The sequence below is a fragment of the Myotis myotis genome, unplaced genomic scaffold (genome assembly GCF_014108235.1).
Source record: "Myotis myotis isolate mMyoMyo1 unplaced genomic scaffold, mMyoMyo1.p scaffold_m19_p_36, whole genome shotgun sequence".
NCBI classification, from domain to species: Eukaryota; Metazoa; Chordata; class Mammalia; order Chiroptera; family Vespertilionidae; genus Myotis; species Myotis myotis.
Genome location: NW_023416342.1, coordinates 26240 through 45439, shown reverse-complemented (window position 1 = coordinate 45439; position 19200 = coordinate 26240). Strand labels below are relative to the sequence as shown.

The window sequence follows — 19200 nt, the reverse complement described above, 5'->3', positions numbered from 1 at the left end:
GCAGCTTCGCTTTGCTTTTCTACTCCAGGTCCCGTGGACGCGACCCCAGCGGGAAGCTGCTCCCTGCGTCGGGGCCACACGTCCTCCGGGGCCTCCCAGCTGGTGAGCTCACCCTGTCGGGGGAGCAGAAGCCTGAACAGGCCAGCGAGTGCCAGTTTCCCGCGCGGCCAGATGGAGGCAGCTCGGAGGGGGCAGGTGGGCTCTCTCACACCAATGCCAGTCCTGCTTCTGGAATGAGAACGAACAGCGATGACTTCGCACCAGCCTCGGTGTGGCCCGCGCCCGGGAGAGCTGCGGGGCCCCCGCCCGCTCCTGCCCCCCTCGCCTGGCAGTGCACGGCCACGGACCCGTGTTCCCCGGAGACCTCCCCACTCAGGGGGCGCGGGGCTCCGTCCCCTCGCAGAGCCGACGGTGGTCAGGTGCCAAAACTCATTTGCCAGAATCCACCACCCCCTTTGCCACCAAAAAGGTATGCTGTGACCGGGGTGCCACAGCCAGGGAAAAACAGGCCTGCACCCGCGGCCAGGCTCCCAGAGGCGCCCAGCGCTCGCTCAGCCGGTCCTCCGCCGCTCAGCACGGGGACGGCAGAACCGGGCTCGGCAGTGAGCGCCCCTTCCCGGGACGAAAGGCTCAAGCAGACGGTCCACGCGAGAGAGCGCGTGGGCGCCGCCCGGAACCCCCCGGCCAGCTCCGCCAGCGGTGCCCCGGCCGGCCTGGGGGCCGGTGTGGCTGCCTCGTGCCAACCAGCAGACTGGAGTCCGGCCTGTCCCGGGGAGCCCGTCTGCCTCACCACCTACTTCTCCGTCGACAGCTGCATGACCGACACGTACAGGCTCAAGTACCACCAGCGGCCCAGGCTCTGCCTCCCCGAGCGCTCCGGCTGCGGGAGCGAGAACCCGGCCCCTCCGGGCGCAGGAGGCCTGGGGCCTGTGCTGCCGGACAGCCTCGGGGCAAGCTGCCCTCCTGAGCAAAGACACAAACCCAGTGTCCACTGTGATAGATGAGCCAGGACCCCGCCGCTCACGCTCAGAGGCCATCACAGCAGGAGGGAGCTCGACGACCGAGCCTAGTGAGCAGGGAAATGAAAACCCTGGTGTTTGTCATTCGTCACTTTAGCTTTCTCTGTGTCCTTTTACCTCGAGACAATCAACTCACTGGATATTTTAGAAATCCCGTTGAGTAGTCTTGGCTTGCCTCGAAAAATAGGGGCGAGCAGAAAGTCACTTATGGTATGCTGTCGTTGAATAAAAACGGAGTCTGTCCCTTCATTTTGTGATTGGTAGAACCCCGAGTGTGAGAGTCCCCAGAACCCTGTGCTAGCTGAAACGTGCCAGGGGATGTGTAGCGGTAGCCAAACCCGGCTGGGCTTTCTGAACAGGCACTTTCTCGTGGGGCCAAAGGCCACTTGGCCAGCCCATGGGTTCCGACTTCTTAGACAATACCAACCCGTGAAATGGATAGCATTTGGGGGAAAAGCCTTAATGATAGACATTTTTAAAATACATTTTTTATTGATTTCAGAGAGGAAGAGAGAGGTAAATAGAAATACAAACATCATGATGAGAGAGAATCATTGATCAGCGGCCTCCTGCACGCCCCATACTGGGGTTCGAGCCCGCAACCCAGGCCTATGCCCTGACTGGGAATCGAACCATGACCTCCTGGTTTATAGGTCGGCGCTCAACCACTGAGCCACACTGCTGGGCAATAAAGAAAATTATAAATTTAATACTCAAGGTCAAAACAGGAGAAACTTATTTTGCTCCTAGAACTTGCATATTCAACATGCCTAGTTAACATCAGTTTGGCCTTTGACTGTTGTATCAATAAACAATACTTCAGCCAGGTAAGCGAAAAATAATAAAATACTTAGCTTTAGTATACTTATTTATCTTGTTACTTTTTTAAACGTTTGTATGAAATGTGAACGGCCTTTATTTTGGTTTGGTTACTGTGGGCTGCTAGTGACCAGTGTTGGAAGGTGACTAGTGCCTCCTGGGAACCTCAGTGGCCGCCTGGCTTCTCCCTGTTGTCATCTCTTCCGTCTGTAGGTTGGCAACCCATTTTGTTGATTTTCTGATTCTTGTATCTGAAAATCCTTCTGGGACTTTATTAGTTGTCATTCTGTACTAACTGAGGAACCTAATTGTGGCTCAGCTGAGTTTCACATTGTCCACTCCCGAGAATGAAGAACGACACACTGAAAGCTTTTCTTGCCTTTGCCAATGGGTAAACTTTATAGATAGAACTTGATCATTTATGAACTGATTACTAAATTTAATACTTTGACCAATTCCATAAATTAAAATATTCCAAAATGTAAATGGTTAAAATACTTCTAGACAAATAGAAAGTGATTGCTTACAAAAATCTAACTTTACCCAGTTACCAAATCTTAGAGTTGTCTTCCACCGAGAAGGCTTTTTAATAGCCTTTTCTAACTACGGTAGTGATTATTACCTTCTCTTCATTTAGAAATACTTGAATATCAACTAAATTACATTTTATCTTTTAAGAAAGCTTATTTTTAACATGACTTTGAGTATGGAGCATTTGTAAATATTGTAAACTTTGAAATGTCAATGTATATAAACATTGCTTTTATAACATTGTAACATACTAGAAAATGGACTTCATGTATTTTTAATAGCTTTCAAAAACCTTTTGTGTAGGTTTTTACTCTGGTCAAGATGTTCAGTTGAGATGTATTATTTGAAATAGCTAAACTGATTTCTGATATTTAACAGCCATCTCATAGATTTGAATTTACACTCACAGTTGAGTTCAAACAACTAGGAATGCCCCCTCGGACTCCTGTTAGAGTGCTGTCCGGCCAAACATCCCGAATCATGTAACAGCTTGAACAGGCTGGAAATGACCGTTCGTCTTCATGTGAGCCAACACTCCAAATACAGTTTGAGTGCTTATTTAGTAACTAATAATCCACATCTAAAATTTTTATTTTTAGGGTGCGTATTTATTTTTATAGGTGTTTTCTGCTTATAAACTATGATAATTTTGAAATAATGGAACCAATTGTAATGTTCAAAATACTTGTCTTCCAAATGTTCTATTTTCATGTGAAATGAGTTTTTCCAGTTCAATTTTTTTTTTTTTTTTTTTTAGATAAACTGATCTTTAAGTTGATATGGTTGGACCTTTCTTTGCATTCATGAACTGTGGCTTCTTCTCCCCCCACGTGGATTATATACTTTATGTGAAATATGTCAATTTAAAGTTCAGGGGGACTTGGAATGTCACTGACCATCAAGTGTTATGACAGGAGGCCCCTGAGGGAAACGGCAGTGAAGCCTGAGCAGCCCCCACAGGAGCGGGCGAACTCAGTGAGGGGCCAGGCAGCACTCGAGGCCTGTGGACACGGGGTCTGGAGCTCACCCCTCCTCAGCTCCGCCAGGGCCGGGGAAGCAGGCGTGTGCCAGGGAAATGTGGACGTGGACACTTGAGATATACAATTTTTACATGTCAGGAAATAATCCATTCTCTCCCGCCGCTTTCTCAGCTCACGGGCTGTAGAGGCAGTGAGTGGGCCAGCTGTGGGCCACTGGCCAGTTCCATGACCCTTGTCCTGGAGCATTATCCACATTGGATGCCCTACTGACCCTCAACACCCTGTGGGCTCCGAGTGAGTCCGTGCAGTTAGGGGTGGGAATGGGCAGCACTTCACATCCTAACACTTTCAGGCTGACAGCCTTCCGCACGGCTGCTAATCAGCCAGTTCATTTCAAATGGTTGTGAAAACAGCCGTTTTACTTCCAAGCTTGTGAAATTTACCAGATTAAAGCCATATCGCTGTTATTCTTTTGGTGTCTTTGTTCTCGCCATAGCAAGTGTGCCAACATCCTTGGTGTCCCATTTACCAGGGTGGAGGCTTAGAAGCCGTCAGTCTGGGCACATGAGCCATCACTGCTTGAGGCCGCAGCTCAGTGGTAGTGCCATTTCTTACTCAGCACCTGGAGGACAGGTTCCGCCTCACCTGCCACCACTTCCGGGTGCCATTCACCGCCAGGCCCCGCACTGAGCCTCCGTGTCACCCGTGCAGAAATGGTCAGGGTGCCATTCACAGCTAGGCCCCGCACTGAGCCTCCGTGTCACCCGTGCAGAAATGCTCAGGGTGCCATCACAGCCAGGCCCAGCTCTGAGCCTCCGTGTCACCCGTGCAGAAATGCTCAGAATGTGCCATCGCTGTGTGTGGGCTGATTTAGCCTCGGAAAGGTAGTGTGCAGTGCAAGCCTGTGCGTGACTCAGCAGTGAGTAAGCTACATGAGAACTGTCATCCTGTCACAACCTAAAGTGCACATCAGACCAAGTTAGCTGCACAATAAACATTTATTGGGCAAAATTACCAGCCAGCAGCACAGAAACAGTTCCTACAATGTTTGGATACGAAAGGAAATCCCAGTTCTGTGTTTCTCTAGATCAGTGATGGCAAACCTTTTGAGCTCGGCGTGTCAGCATTTTGAAAAACCCTAACTTAACTCTGGTGCTGTGTCACATATAGACATTTTTTTGATATTTGCAACCGTAGTAAAACAAAGACTTATATTTTTGATATTTATTTTATATATTTAAATGCCATTTAACAAAGAAAAATCAACCAAAAAAATCGCCGTCACTGCTCTAGATGCTCCCACCTTTGCCCGAAAGGTTTTCTTCAGAGAGATCAAGGGTACCCTGGAGGCGTCATTGTTAACCTTGTAGTTGACAGATAAAGTCCTCCCAAATCAGTCCCAGATTCCACTGTAACCCAAGTGCAATTCTGAAAGGCAGAGGACGCAGAGTTCACCAGATCCATGCCCTGATTTGAAAGAAGGGGCGTCTCCCCAAAATACGTAGGCGATTCACATCCGTCCGATGTCCCCAATTTCGACAAGAGGCTGTTCCGAACATTGTGTGTAAAGGAGTGTCTGTCCTGTGCGTCTGAAGGGCCTATCGTAGCTACTGAGTGCGGCTCTGCTCGTCAGATGCCAGCTGCGCACTCCTACAACGTAAATTCTTGTTTATTCAGAGAAAAAACAAGGTGCTGAGCCCCATGAAGGCAGTGATTTCCGTTTTGTTCACCGCTGTACCCGGCCCATACAAGTGCTCAAATATTCGTTGGGTGAATAAATATGCTGATTTTGCTGAATAGTTAAGTTACAGTAATTATAAAAACAAATGTGTTTTGGCCACAACCATTCTTAATGTAACCACAATAATAAATAATAGGATTGAAACACGCTGTCCTCCTTTAGAGAGTTCAGGAGCTTAAAAGGAAGAGGGGAAGCACTGGGCAGGAGGAGCTGCCCCCTAGCTTTCCACTACTGGATATTACTACTTTCTCTAAGGTCATGTCAACCTGGCAGCCAAACAGAGGCCCACCGCATCTAGAACTTAAGCTGGACTTTTACAGCCAGTAACTTGTAGACCTGCACTCTCTGTGTAGCTTTTAATTCCTTTTCTAAAATTCTCCCCTTGCTTTCTAGGAATTTAATTGTACATACTTCACCTTAATAATTCACCATATATAACATTACATCATGCTAAACCCTGGTCAACCCTTGAAAGGTTAAGGGAAAGTCATTGCTGTCGTTCTTAATGGGCACACAAAACCTCTGTGTACAAATATTTTAATTCAGCTCCTGTAAAGCCAGCAGCTATTTGAAGACAGTTTTTAAACATGAATCAAAGAGTCTAGTTTTAAGGACTTAGCTATGAATGGTGAGGTCACTGCCCATTTAATCCAGTCCCCCAAAGAGTAAGGAATGTGGAAAAGGAGAGAAGGGCCCTTAAGAGTCTGAAGTTCTTCTGTTGCACAATCCTGTCTTTGCTCAAGAAGCTGTAAGTCGTGTTCAGAATTCAGTCCAGGAGTCAACTTCTGGATGTAGATACCAGGCAATCCATCTGTAAAAACCAAGTATTCGTCAACAGCGTTTCCTTTCTCTTCCCATAGTATTTTGTGCCCACTTCTGAAACTGTCTCGGGGACTTGCCTATTCCAGATGAATGACATTGACAAGAGCAGAAAATAGCCCGAACCATTGATCAAAGGCTTCTGTTTCTACCCAGAGCTGAAAATTCAGGTTATTAAAAAAAAAAAAAAAAAAGACTATACTTAAGGTACATCTCTACCCAAAAGGGGGAGGTGCAGAAGAGAGGAAACGCTCCCTGTACAAATGGCCCCACAGAGGATCTTACACCCAAGTCTCCTGTCCGCCCACTCGCCCTTGTCCCTGCCCACCTGCCAGAGCCCAGAAACCGGAGACAGAGGGCCTGGCTATGAGCTTAGGCTCAAATCTTTGCCAGAACTCGGGCAACTGCCATCAAGAGCACTCACTTGCCAGCGTGAGGACCGAGGGCCGTGAACTCACGGTGCATAGAGAACTCCGAAGTCCAGGAGCCTTGGGTCCCTTCTCCCATAGGTGGATCCCTTCTCCCATAGGCGGATCCTTTCTCCCATAGGCGGGTCCCTTCTCCCACAGGTGGGTCTCTTCTCCCATAGGCGGGTCCCTTCTCCCACAGGTGGGTCCCTTCTCCCATATAGGTGGGTCCCTTCTCCCATAGGCGGATCCCTTCTCCCATAGGCGGGTCCCTTCTCCCATAGGCGGGTCCCTTCTCCCATAGGCGGGTCCCTTCTCCCATATAGGTGGGTCCCTTCTCCCATAGGTGGATCCCTTCTCCCATACGTGGATCCCTTCTCCCATAGGTGGATCCCTTCTCCCATATAGGTGGGTCCCTTCTCCCATAGGTGGATCCCTTCTCCCATATAGGTGGATCCCTTCTCCCATAGGTGGATCCCTTCTCCCATAGGTGGGTCCCTTCTCCCATAGGTGGATCCCTTCTCCCATATAGGTGGATCCCTTCTCCCATAGGTGGATCCTTTCTCTCATATAGGTGGATCCCTTCTTCCATAGGCGCCTCCTCTGCTCCCTGCTCCTCCGCTCCACCTACCCTCCCCCCGCCCCCACCCCGTGTCAGCCTAGCGTCCCTCTCCTCCCCTGCCCTCCCCTCTCCTTCCCCTTCCTTCCCTCCCCGCTGCCTGGACTGTCTTCCGAGGGCGCGGTTGGGAAAATGGACTTGCAGGCGGAACCCACCGAGCTCTGGGAACTGCCCACGGGTGTCCGGGATGGGGGTGTGTGCAGAGGGGTCCGGCGGGTCCCGGGTGGAAAGCTGACATTGACGAAATGGCAGCTCTGGGGCCCGAGACCCCGGTGCGGCGGGCTCCGGGTCCGGCTGCCGAGCAGTTCGGGGCCTGAGGGCCACGCAGACACCCCGCCTGCAGGGGAAGCTCGGCCCTCCGGCCGCTGCACGCGCAGGACTGGCCGCTCGGGTCCCCGCGCGAATGCCTCGAGCTCGGAGGAGCGAAGTCACCCCCGGCCTTCGGGGCGAGGAGCGCGCACCCCGCGGCTTCCTGGCAGAACATCCCACAGACACGCGGCCCAGATGCCCGCACCCCTTTCCCCGCGCTCACCACGGCCACAGGTACACGACCAGGAACAGCACCAGGTCCACCAGCACGAACAGCCAGAGGTCCAGCCAGTACGAGTGCCTGGGCAGCCGCTCCGCCGCCGCCGGGGGCCGCCCCTGGTGGTTCTGCTGCAGCGCCGCCGCGTCGCCCGGCCCTCGCCGCTCGCGGGGCCCGTTCCGGCCGCCTCCCGCCGCCGCGCGACCCTCCATGGCACCTCCACCCGCAACCGGAACCCGCCTTCCGCGCTTCCGCTTTCCCAGGCCCGTCCAGGGACCCTGGCCGCCGCCTACGCATGCGCGGCGCCCCGCCCCGGAAGTGGCCCTGCCCCCACGCTCAGGCCCCGCCCGCGGCCGGCTGCGTCTGTGACTGCCGGCAGGCAGCGCGCAGGGCGGGGTGGCCGCCGCCCACCAGCCGCACCTGCGGGCCCGCCCCGCCGCCTGTGGCCTCCAGGCTGGAAGCTGGCCATTCCGGTTTCCCTGGAAGAAGTGCCTCGACCGGACCGGAAGTAGTTGTCACGGCCGGTTCCCAGCGGCGACGGTCCCACCGGCGTTCCCTTGGGATCCTGGTGCAGCAGCGGAGGGCGCGTGCGCTCCGGGCCTCCCCGCGGGCCGCGCTGGCTTGTCGTGTGGTTTGCGAGTGAGTTGCGAATCCTAATGACCGGCGCGAGCCCCTCGGGGGCAGAGGACGGAGGGGCACGCACCCCGCGGCGTGAACTCGAGAGGGACCCGGGTTTGCGCAGGGACCCGGGTTTGCGCAGGGACCCGGCAGGATGGAGCGCACCCGGGAAGGGAGCGACTGCCCACTGCAGGCAGCAACCCCTCCGCCGCCCCTCTTGCTCCGTTTGGGTCTCAGGGTGACGGCGACAGGGGACAGGTCCACAGCGGAGCATGCGCGTTTACTCATCTCTCAGGTCCCGGGACCCTCAGGAGAGGACGGGGCCGGGGCAGAAAGCTCTACCAGCGGTTCTCAACCTGTGGGTCGCGACCCCTTTGGCGGCCGAAGGACCCTTTCACAGGGGTCTCCTAAGACCATCCTGCATATCAGATATTTACATGACGATTCATCACAGTAGCAACATGACAGTTATGAAGTAGCAACGAAAATAATTTTATGGTTGGGTCACAACATGAGGAGCTGTATTTAAAGGGCCAGAAGGTTGAGAACCACTGCGTCTACACCAAACACGGGGAGTGAACCCAGGGCTTTGGGCGCTGGTGGTAGATGGTGGGAAGAGAGAAGGGTTTGCCTGAACAGATGTCTCGTCGCCATTCCTCGTCCCTTGTTCCCCCTGGGCCAGGGAGGCCCCTCATGAAGGTCAGGGAGCCCTCAGTGCACCCGCGACTTCTCAGGAGCGCTGAGGCCCAAGCGGTTTCCTAGGACAGCTCATCTGGCGTGTTCACGTGGCTCTACTTTCAGGCAGGGGAGCCCAGGTTGTAATTTGGCTGGCATCGAAGGCGGAGGGCCTGGTGACCGAGGGCGTCAGGAGTCCGAGTCCACATCATCCTAACCATCTGGGCGGGAGCCTTCCTATCCCTGGTCACCACATGAGGTGAAAAGGCCAGTGTTGTTCATGGCTGAGATCGGACAGGAACGTGTGACCACTGGGGCGGGGTTGGGGCACCTTGTCACCTGTCCTGCCGGCGTCTGCACCTCTCCATCCCTGTGTGTTCCTGTCAGTCTGGAGAAGCAGAGCAGGCTGTGGAATAGTGGCACAGGAGGTAGGCCTTGGCAGCTACAAGGCTTGGATTTGTTACCGGATTGTTGGTCTACCCACAGATAATGTTTGGTCTTTGGCAGCTAATCCGGGGAGCCACTGAGCTACCCAAGGTTGCACAAGCGAGCTGGTGAGCCACACGTAACATCTGGCAAGTGTCCGTACCGTAAGAGCCCGCACCAAGACAGTTCGTGACCTTCGTGAGAGGCTTGAGGATGCCGCCTGTGGAATCACACCACAGGGAGGTTGCAATGTTGCCTTGGTACACGACCCAGACAAGGCCTAGCACTGTGCCAGCTTTCACTGCAAAGGGGAAATGCCCTTCTGAGTGTCTGCCTGAGCAGAGACAGTCCTTGAGCTTCTAAAGGGATTTCTGCGTGTGTGTGCATGTGTGTGTGTCCAGCTGACTCACCAAAAGGAGAAGAGTGACATTGTTTTCTTGGTCATGGATGCCATACATTGTCATTCATCCATTTTCTAGAGTTGGTTCTCCAGGTCCTCCCATTGGCAGGAACACGAATTAGTTTTTTTGCTCCTGCCAGTGGTCTAAATGTCAACATAGCCAGCTCTCGGGTTGATTCGTTAATGTGGCCAGGGTTTGGAAAGCTGGTACAGGGGGTGTCTGTGCTTGACCTGTTGAGAAACCAGTACGAGTTTAACTTCATAAGAGTGAGACATGGTTTGAGGAAGAGTCATGTTGGAGAACCAGATGGAAAATAGGATAGATTGAGGCAAGCAAGCTCCTGTCCACCTTTTATTTTATTTTTATTTATTTATTTATTTATTTATTTATTTTTAATTAAATCTTATTGTTCAGATTATTACAGTTGTTCCTCTTTTTTCCCCCCATAGCTCCCCTCCACCCGGTTCCCACCCCACCCTCTGCCCTTACCCCCGCCACCCACTGTCCTCATCCATAGGTGTACAATTTTTGTCCAGTCTCTTCCCACACCCCCCATCCCCCTTTCCCCCCTGAGAATAGTCAGTCCACTCCCTTTCTATGCCCCTGATAATATTATATTCACCGGTTTATTCTGTTCATCAGATTCTTTATTCACTTGATTTTTAGATTCACTTGTTGATAGATGTGTATTTGTTGTTCATAATTTGTATCTTTACCTTTTTCTTCTTCTTCCTCTTCTTAAAGGATACCTTTCAGCATTTCATATAATACTGGTTTGGTGGTGATGAACTCCTTTAGCGTTTTCTTATCTGTGAAGCTCGTTATCTGACCTTCAATTCTGAAGGATAGCTTTGCTGGGTAAAGTAATCTTGGTTGTAGGTTCTTGCTATTCATCGCTTTGAATATTTCTTGCCACTCCCTTCTGGCCTGCATGATTTCTGTTGAGAAATCAGCTGACAGTCGTATGGGTATTCCTTGTAGGTAACTGACTTTCTTTCTCTTGCTGCTTTTAAGATTCTCTCTTTGTCTTTTGCTCTTGCCATTTTAATGATGATGTGTCTTGGTGTGGTCCTCTTTGGATTCCTTTTGTTTGGGGTTCTCTGCGCTTCCTGGACTTGTAAGTCTGTTTCTTTCACCAGGTAGGGGAAGTTTTCTGTCATGATTTCTTCAAATAGGTTTTCAATGTCTTGCTCTCTCTCTTCTTCTGGCACCCCCATAATTCAGATGCTGGTACACTTGATGTTGTCCCAGAGGCTCCTTACACTATCTTCATATTTTTGGATTCTTTTTTTGTTTTTCCGGTTGGGTGATTTTTGCTTCTTCATATTTCAAATCTTTGACTTGATTCTTGCAATCCTCTACTCTGCTGTTGGAACTCTGCATAATATCCTTTATTTCAGTTAGTGTGTGCTTAATTCCTAGTTGGTCCTTTTTCATAACCTTGAGGGTCTCACTAGATTTCTTGAGGGTCTCACTAAATTTATCGGCAGTCTCACTAGATTTCTTGAGGGTCTCACTAAATTTATTGGCGGTTTCTAGAAAATTCTTGAAACCTTAAAAGTGTAGTTTTGAACTCTATATCCAGTAGTTTGCTTTCCTCCATTTCTGTCATTTGTGACTTGTTTCTTTGTCTCCGCATTTTTTATGCTTCCCTGTGTTGATAAAGTGGTTTTCTGTGCTGAGTGTCCTCTAGGGCCCAGTGGCTCAGCCTCCCAGTTACCTGAGGTGGACACTCTTGGTGCACCCCTTTGTGGGCTTTGTGCACAGCCTTGTTGTAGTTAAGTCTTGATTGTTGTAGGTATCACTGGGAGGAATTGACCTCCAGGCCAATTGGCTGTGAGAATCAGCTGTGTCTGCAGTGGGAGAACTTCTTAGCTGGGGACACCCTTCTGGGGCAAGACTTGCTTCAGTGGGGCTTTAGTGCTCATTGAGTCTGCCCCCTGAGTGTGTCCCTTATGGATCTGAGGAGTTGTAATCTGGATGGTCCCACTCTGACCACTGGGTACACTGGTTCTTGGATCTCTAAGGAGGTGCTAATTTAGCCTCTGCCTGAGGCTACCAAGCTGGAGCTATGGAGAGATTCCTCTTCTTTGTGTGGGGTTTGGAGGTGCCCAGATGAGGCCCAGCTGTGAAGCAATGCAAGCTGCTGTAGAGCCTTGGACCTTCTTTTGGAAGTTCTGGGTCTCTCTGATTCAGCTGCAGTTTGTTAGGTAATTTTCAGGTTGCAAAGGGCCAGGCCTTTCATATGCAAAAGCCTCTGTGCACAGCTTGGGTGGGGCGGGGCCTCGGGATCAACAGGGTGGAGCAAGCAGCTATGGCTGCTCCTCAGTCCTACCCTAAGTGGCCCCGAGTCTCAGTGTCCCTGTAATTGCTGCAAGCACCTCTGAGAGAAAGCCACCCTCGAGTTCTACCCTATGCCAGACAGTCCAGTTTCTCCCCATATGAGTCTGGGTCCCCAGAGACTCACCCGGAACTTGAGTTCAGAGCAGTTGGGAGCTTGAGACTCCCTCCCGATTGAAAAAGATAACCGTGTCCTCAGTTGCCAGCCCTTTCAGTGTGCGCCTCCCTACCTCTGCACTTTACTTCCACACCGCACCTCCTCTGAGTCTCAGTGCTTTTCTCTTTTCCTTCTAGTTGAAGAATTTCCACTCAGCCAGCCTTCCTGTGGTTCTCTCCTGTCCGCCTTTTAATAAATGGCTGAAGGAAGTGGAGGCTTGGTTAAAAGAAAGAACCCCCTCTGTTTTATTTCCCTCTAGAAGTGCTGAGACCCAATTGGGGAGAAAGTAGCTGGGAGTGAAGTTTCTTGATCTGTGATCTTGGGAAGAGCTGTCTGTTTCATGCTTGTGTCTGCCTCTGGGGCCTGGGAATTGGTCCAGGAGTCCTGACTTCAAGGTCACCTTTTGATGGTCTTCTAATTATCCTGGCAGTGATGGGCACACCAACCTAGTGTGGCTTGTGTGAATCCAAAGTAATTTTTTCTTCATTTTGATGGCAGTAGGTGGTGAGCATCTCATAAGGGCCTTCTCAGCAACGCGACAGCATGTGCTTTCTTTTCAAAACCGTGATGTCCGTCCCATCTCCAAGTCAAAAGGGATGGCAAGGCTTAAGGTCAGTGGAGGCCACGCCCTTTCACCTCTTGATGATGCCCTCCAGGCACACTAGTTAGTTCCTGCATGTCGCTGGTCAGACATGAAATCAAGTCCCTGTCCTGTTCACTGAAGCCGAGAATGGGAGGTTTAGAGAAGCCAGTAGGCATAGGGCAACCCAACACTCATCCAAAGGGGTGATCCGTGTCTTCTACCCAGAGGTTTCTATAAGGACATTGGGAGTGCTCTGGCCGGCAAGTCCAGTTTCTGATACAGTTTCCATAAAGCCTTTTGATTCCTAGACTTCTGGTTCCTTTTGCCCTGTGGATTGGGGTTGGTACCGGGAATGAAATATTGGTGGGTACCCCAGAGTTTTTGCAAGGAAGTGGTTTATTTCTGCTGAACAACGGGTTCCCTTGTCTATGTCAGTCCATCCAGGAACATACAGGGGTTAACCTCTCCTCCCCTGTGGCGTCCGTCCACCAGTCCTCCCCGAGTCCATCCACCACATACACAGGCTGGAACCAGTGGGAAGAGCCCACAGTGGAGGCAGCTCTGGGGTCTGCTTTTAGTACTGCACAGGCAGTGGGGTAAGGGGAGCATTTCCTCACCCCAGGTTTAGGAACAAGGACAGGATGGCCCTGGCTGGACACTGAGGCCCTGGGGCCTCGGACAGAAGCCAGCAGAAGGTAGGGATTGGCCCTTGACAGTCTCTAGCTCTGCCTGCAGTGGCCAGTCTGTCTTAGTCACTCCCCTTCTAGACGTAGAGTGGCCGGAGAAAACGTGTGGCTCGTTCTTTAGGAACAGTGACTCTGGTCTTTCTCTTATGAGGACTCTTCTTTTCTACTTCTGATGGCTGTGAGGAAAGGAAGCTTAAAAACTGATCTCTCTAGACCCCAGCACCCTCAGAGAGTTCATTTTTCCCTTCTGTGGGACAGTGCCCCTCAACTCACAGGGTCAGCTGTCCTCAGTCGCACCCAGAGCTCACCATTAGCCTCAGCAGAGGACTGGACGGGCTTCGGGGGCACGATCAGCGTCAGCCCTGTCCCGAGGCTCACTCTCCTGGCACCTCTGAGTCTGTCCAGGCTGACGGGTCTCCGGGCTACCTACTCATAGTCCATATCTCAGGCCACCCCAGCATCCTTAGGCCCCTCCGTCCGTTTCCGCCTCCATCATTACTGCTTCACGTCCCCGTGACAGTTCTCTGAGAGCTGGGCAGTTGTAACCAGTGCTTTTGGCGCAGCTTCTCTTCTGTCTTCGTCTTGGCCTCTCACAGCTCCCATCGCTCGGCCCACTCAGCCCAGTGCCCAGCAGCATCTCTGCTCAGACATTCAGCACCCCAGTGCCCAGCAGTGCCCCTGCTCATCCTCCTACTGCCCCCCCATGCCCAGAGCAACCCTCTCAGCCACCCAGCCCCATCTCCCCCAAGCCCAGAACACCCCCCTCAACCACCCAGCCCCCTCTCTCCCCATGCCCAGAGCACCCCTGCTCAGCACCCCGCCCCAGTGCCCAGACAACTCTGCTCAGCCACTCAGCCCCTGAGGCCCAGAGCGCCCCTCCTTAGCCAGATTTCGGTCTCTGTCTTCCAGTGGACGCACTCCTCCTCTGGCCTGTGGGCTGTGGTGCTTTTTGTTCTCACTAAATTATGTCCGAGCCCTATCCATCCCTTGTCCGTCTAAACGCGCCTTCCTAACGTCTCCCCGCTGCAGTTCACACCCAGCCTCCGTTCTCAGTACATCTAACATGCCAATTGCAAAAACGCACATTCCCCTGTCACCAACCTGTTATGGGCTGCTTTCTTCTTGGGCAGGGTTATGTCCTGAAGGCCAAGGCAGTGAGGGGCTATTCCTTCGCCTTCTCATTCTGTAGCACCTCCTGTTGATGATGCTGTAATTGGATGGGTCATTTTTCAAAATTTCTCTACGTTCTGCTAAAAAATACTGAAATTTTCTTACCATACATTCTGGTGCATTGACTTGCTTTGCAGCACAAATTTACGTGAATTGTCTCCCCTGTCAGAATAATAAGTGTTCTTTACGGGGGGGACTATCTTCTTTACCATCTTCGCAGCCTCCACAGTCCCTCCCGCAGTACCTTGAACAGGGAAGAAATTCAGGATTTATTCAGTTATATTTTGTTGCACCAATAGCATTGGTGACAACTGCCCAGCTCTAAAGAGAACTGTCACGGGGGCTGGAAGCAGTAATGATGGAGGAGGAAACGGACGGAGGGGCCTAAGGATGCTGGGGTGGCCTGAGATATGGATGTTTTCAGCGACCACCAACACAGTCCTGTTCACAAAGTACTTGATGATCTCTTCCTGGCAGAGTAGTGAAATGGTCCCTCCCTGTCAGGCTCCTTCAGGTACTGGTGAGGGACACGCACGAGCCGCGCCCCCGTGGATGGCTCGTCTTTAATCCCAGGAAGCAGTCTCAGAGTGCGGGCGCTGAGGAGCCCCGGGAGACACAGAGGCCGTGTCCTCCAGCCTCAGCAGGACCGGTCTCCACCACAGCACAGTGGTGTGTGGCCAGCAGCCTGGCCCGGAGCCCGAGGGCGTGCATCCGCCTGGGTGCGGGGAGGGCCACACGGGATAGGCTGTGAATGAACGGCCTCTCCACCTGCTGCTCACGCACGCAGGGACCTCCGCAGTGGAGCTCGGTCTCCTTTATTTCATGTTGCAGGGTTCATAGGAGATTTCATTTTAAAATAAAGGAGACATTCCACTGCTTTCTAAGGATTAAAAACAACTCAATGGGGCCAAGGTCACTTAATTGACAGGCAGACATAGATGACAAAGATGGCGGAACCCACAACCTTAAAATATCTTCATGCTCATCAGCAGAGCAAACAACCAGCTTTTGTTTTATTGGAAGGTGGAGGGACAGTCTCAGCGGGTGGAGACTGGAGGTGAGTCAGCACAGGGCCCATCTGCTCTCATGAAGCGATTGAACAGGCTTCCAGTCGAGGGCGTGCCGATGCCATAGGCGCCATCTGGAATAACAGTGCGAGCTGAGTGGATGCCAGGTGATCCTGCCACCCACCAGACACTCACCAGAACTGGGCATTGTTCTGAGTGTGGGAGATGTCAGCATGCTAACAGCAGTTACCTCAGGAAATGGGATCGCAGATCGTTTTATTGCTGTGCTTTTTCATATTTTCTAAACTTTCTCAAAGAAAATACATTAACTAGAAGTTGGGGAGGAAGGTTTTTGAAAGCAAGTTAGGAAATAAATGAGGCCACCTGCGCCAAAGCTCCTACTTAGTGATTTCTAACGTGGGACCAGAGCAGGAGGGGCGTCAGTGTGGGATTGCTGTGAGGGTGACTGCTCGTCAACCTGCCCTTCATGGAGCTCTGACCCCCGAGGAAGCTTTGACGCCCACACCTATAAATGTCCCCGGGAGGAAACAGACTTACTTTCCCTTCCAGTCCGGTGACCTCTGTGTCAGAAGGTCCTTGGGAGACCCAGGTTTGGAATGGTGGAGAAGGCAGCTCCACGCCTCATCCGTCCACGGAGACCTGGGGAATGAGCAGGGACTGTCCCAAGCAGTTGTCACGACTCGGCACAGTCAGAGGCTTGCAGATCTGAGCCAACACTGTCAGTGACATGAAGAAGACGTGGACAGAATCGAGGGAGAATAGACAGTTCTGCAATAACAGTTGAAAGTTCAACACCCGCTGTCACTAATGGGTGCAACATCCAGACAGAAGGTCGGTAAGAAAGCAGGAACTTGAATGGCACTGTAACCACCAGACAAACAGACATGGAGCTGTACCCAGCAGCCCCAGAATCCATGCTCCTTTGCTCGGCAGCCTGAATGACTGGACAGGTCATGCATGAACTTTAGAAAGTGGGAAAAGTAAACTTTATAAAGTCTCAATGTTGCCACCTCACTAAAGAGTCCTACACAAATCCCAGCTCCCAGCAAGCAAGAGGCTGGGCTTATACATCGCGTCCTCTGCTCTCCCTACACCCGGCAGCCTGAGCCTGGATCAGCACCCATAGATAATGGGTGTCAGATGGCACAGTGCTGTGGGGGCAGTGAGCCTGGATCAGCACCCATAGATAATGGATGTCAGATGGCACAGGGCTGTGGGGACAGTGAGCCAGACTGCTTCGGTTCAAGTCCTAGATCAGCCACTTCTTGACTGTCATGTTGTCCAAGTTCCATAACCCCTCTTATTTAGTTTCCCCATCTGTTAAGTGAGGGTTGCAGTGCTGGTTCTCGTGTGGTCTGTGAGCATTAACACGCTTTGATTTTTAAGAGGCATTTCAACGCCTGCTCATTACAGACATCACAAAAGTGGGCAAGGTGCACTGAACTTCATCTCAGCTAGTGCTGTGTTCTGTGGATAAAACACTTATTTATAGTTTACAATGCTCTCTTTGTATTTTGGAGCCAATTTGTATTTTGAAGATATTTTAAGTCCTGGGAACCAGCCTTTTCATGTCTGGTTACAAATTAAAATAAGGATGGAAAGAACACATCCTTATAGAGTGTGCAACAGGCCTCCTATAACTCAGGGAGGCCACATAACCAGCATGTGGGGAAGGAGGCCCATGGAAACATGAGTTTACATGCTGCGGGAGTCTGTGAGAGCTTCGGCCACTTCCTGGTAACACCTATCACAGTGGTTTCTGTTTGTTTCTACCTCCAGATTCTGTCCTAGGCTGGATTTGAAGCTCTATGGGAACAACAGGTCTGTGTCATCCATCCCTGAGTTCAGATTAGCTGGAGCGGGGCAAGCTGACCAGCACAGGTTTATCTTTGTGTAAGCCCCAGAACACAAGTGGGAAGGCTGCCTGGCTGCCCACAGGGCCAGGTATCATCCAGCTACAATGATTAATGTTTGCTGTGTGTGAGAGGGATATGGGTGCACAGAACTGAGACCATCCTGGTCTTGGAGACCTCACGGCCTGCAGGTGGCAAGTGAACCCACTGGGTCCAGAGTGCTGGTGTGATACTGGCGAGCCCTCTGTGCTGTGGGCACACAGGAGGCACACACAGGGGCCTCGGTGTGAAGTAAGGGCCATCCTCATTCCAGTTTTTCTGTCCAAGTACATGTTGAAACAAAGATATTCTGGGTCATATTTGTCCTTTGATATCCTTATTATCTTGATATCTTCTTTAAAAAGAAAATACAGAGAGGAGAACCAAGATGGCGGCATAGGTTAACGCTGGAGTTTGCTGCTTTGAACAACTACTTCAAAAGTGAAACTAAAAGACGGAAGGGACATCACCCAGAACCACAGGAACGCTGGCTGAGTGGAAGCCCTACAACTAGGAGGAAAGAGAAACGCATACGGACACTCAGAGGAGGCGCAGTGCTGAAGTCAAATTCTGAGGTGCGGAGTGCACGGAGCGGGCTGGCGGCGGAGGGCGCTGTTGGCGTTTTCAATCGGGAGGGAGTCGCAGACTCTGAGCTCCAGATCCGGGCGGGTCTTTAGCGACCCAGACTCAAACGGGAGAAGCGGGACTGTCTGGCTTCGGTCAGAGCGAGTGCAGCTTTCTCTCCGAGCTTTGCAGCGGGTGCTGGGACTCAGAGAGGCAGAGCCCCTGGGGACAGGACTGAGAGCTGCCATAACTGCTCTCTCCGGCCCACCCTGTTGATCCTGTGCGACCCGCCCCGCCCAAGCCCTGCACAGAGGCATTTGCCGGATAGCCTCAGGCAAAGGCTAGATTAGCACCTCCCTAGAGGACAGAAGTTCTCTCACTGCTGACACAGCTGATTCTCATAGCCACTTGGCCCTGAGGTCAAACCCTCCCTGGTATTAGCTACAACAAGGTTTAACTATAAGACTGCCAACAAAGACCACGAGGGTGTGCACCAAGGAAGCATAACAAAATGCGGAGACAAAGAAACAGGACAAAATTGTCAATGGAAGATATAGAGTTCAGAACCACACTTTTAAGGTCTCTCAAGAACTGTTTAGAAGCCGCCGATAAACTTAATGCAATCTACAAGAAAACTAATGAGACCCTCGATGTTATATTGGGGAACCAACTAGAAATTAAGCATACACGGACTGAAATAAAGAATATTATACAGACTCCCGACAGCAGGCCAGAGGAGCGCAAGAATCAAGTCAATGATTTGAAATGCGAGGAAGCAAAAAACATTCAACCGGAAAAGCAAAATGAAAAAAGAATCCAAAAATGCGAGGATAGTGTAAGGAGCCTCTGGGACAGCTTCAAGCGTACCAACATCAGAATTATAGGGGTGCCAGAAGATAAGAGAGAGCAAGATATTGAAAACCTATTTGAAGAAATAATGACAGAAAACTTCCCCCACCTGGTGAAAGGAATGGACTTACAGGTCCAAGAAGCGCGGAGAACCCCAAACAAAAGGAATCCAAAGAGGACCACACCAAGACACATCATAATTAAAATGCCAAGAGCAAAAGATAAAGAGAGACTCTTAAAAACAGCAAGAGAAAGAAACTCAGTTACCTACAAGGGAATACCCATACGACTGTCAGCTGATTTCTCAACAGAAACTTTGCAGGCCAGAAGGGAGTGGCAAAAAATATTCA

At 51.3% G+C, this 19200-nt stretch overlaps 2 protein-coding genes and 2 long non-coding RNA genes across 17 annotated transcripts in view; 2 read left to right on the top strand and 2 right to left on the bottom strand.

Moving 5' to 3' along the window:
• Positions 1-1612, top strand: part of USP53 (ubiquitin specific peptidase 53) — a 50146-nt gene extending 48534 nt beyond the window's left edge. For all 11 annotated transcript variants that reach the window (XM_036303274.1, XM_036303273.1, XM_036303276.1 and 8 more), the window contains one exon: positions 29-1612. In XM_036303274.1, coding sequence (XP_036159167.1) covers positions 29-1004 — 976 coding nt within the window. In that variant the 3' untranslated portion in view covers positions 1005-1612. The remainder of the gene's footprint in view (positions 1-28) is intronic.
• A 2716-nt stretch (positions 1613-4328) lies between these two features.
• Positions 4329-7224, bottom strand: LOC118652961. The gene is made up of 2 exons (XR_004966733.1): positions 7091-7224; positions 4329-5901 (listed from the first exon to the last, which is right to left on the bottom strand). It is a non-coding gene; the product is annotated as an uncharacterized LOC118652961 (long non-coding RNA).
• LOC118652959 (translation initiation factor IF-2-like) overlaps positions 7035-19200 on the top strand; it is a 33162-nt gene continuing 20996 nt past the window's right edge. For 2 of the 4 annotated variants that reach the window (XM_036303284.1, XM_036303287.1), the window contains exon 1: positions 7035-8100. In XM_036303284.1, coding sequence (XP_036159177.1) covers positions 7068-7973 — 906 coding nt within the window. In that variant the 5' untranslated portion in view covers positions 7035-7067 and the 3' untranslated portion in view covers positions 7974-8100. Of the gene's footprint in view, positions 8101-8880; positions 9924-17324; positions 17367-19200 lie in introns of those variants that run through there. The other 2 variants (XM_036303285.1, XM_036303286.1) reach the window with 2 other exon arrangements.
• On the bottom strand, positions 14428-17824 carry LOC118652962. Its single transcript, XR_004966734.1, has 3 exons — positions 16083-17824; positions 14623-15658; positions 14428-14542 (listed from the first exon to the last, which is right to left on the bottom strand). It is a non-coding gene; the product is annotated as an uncharacterized LOC118652962 (long non-coding RNA).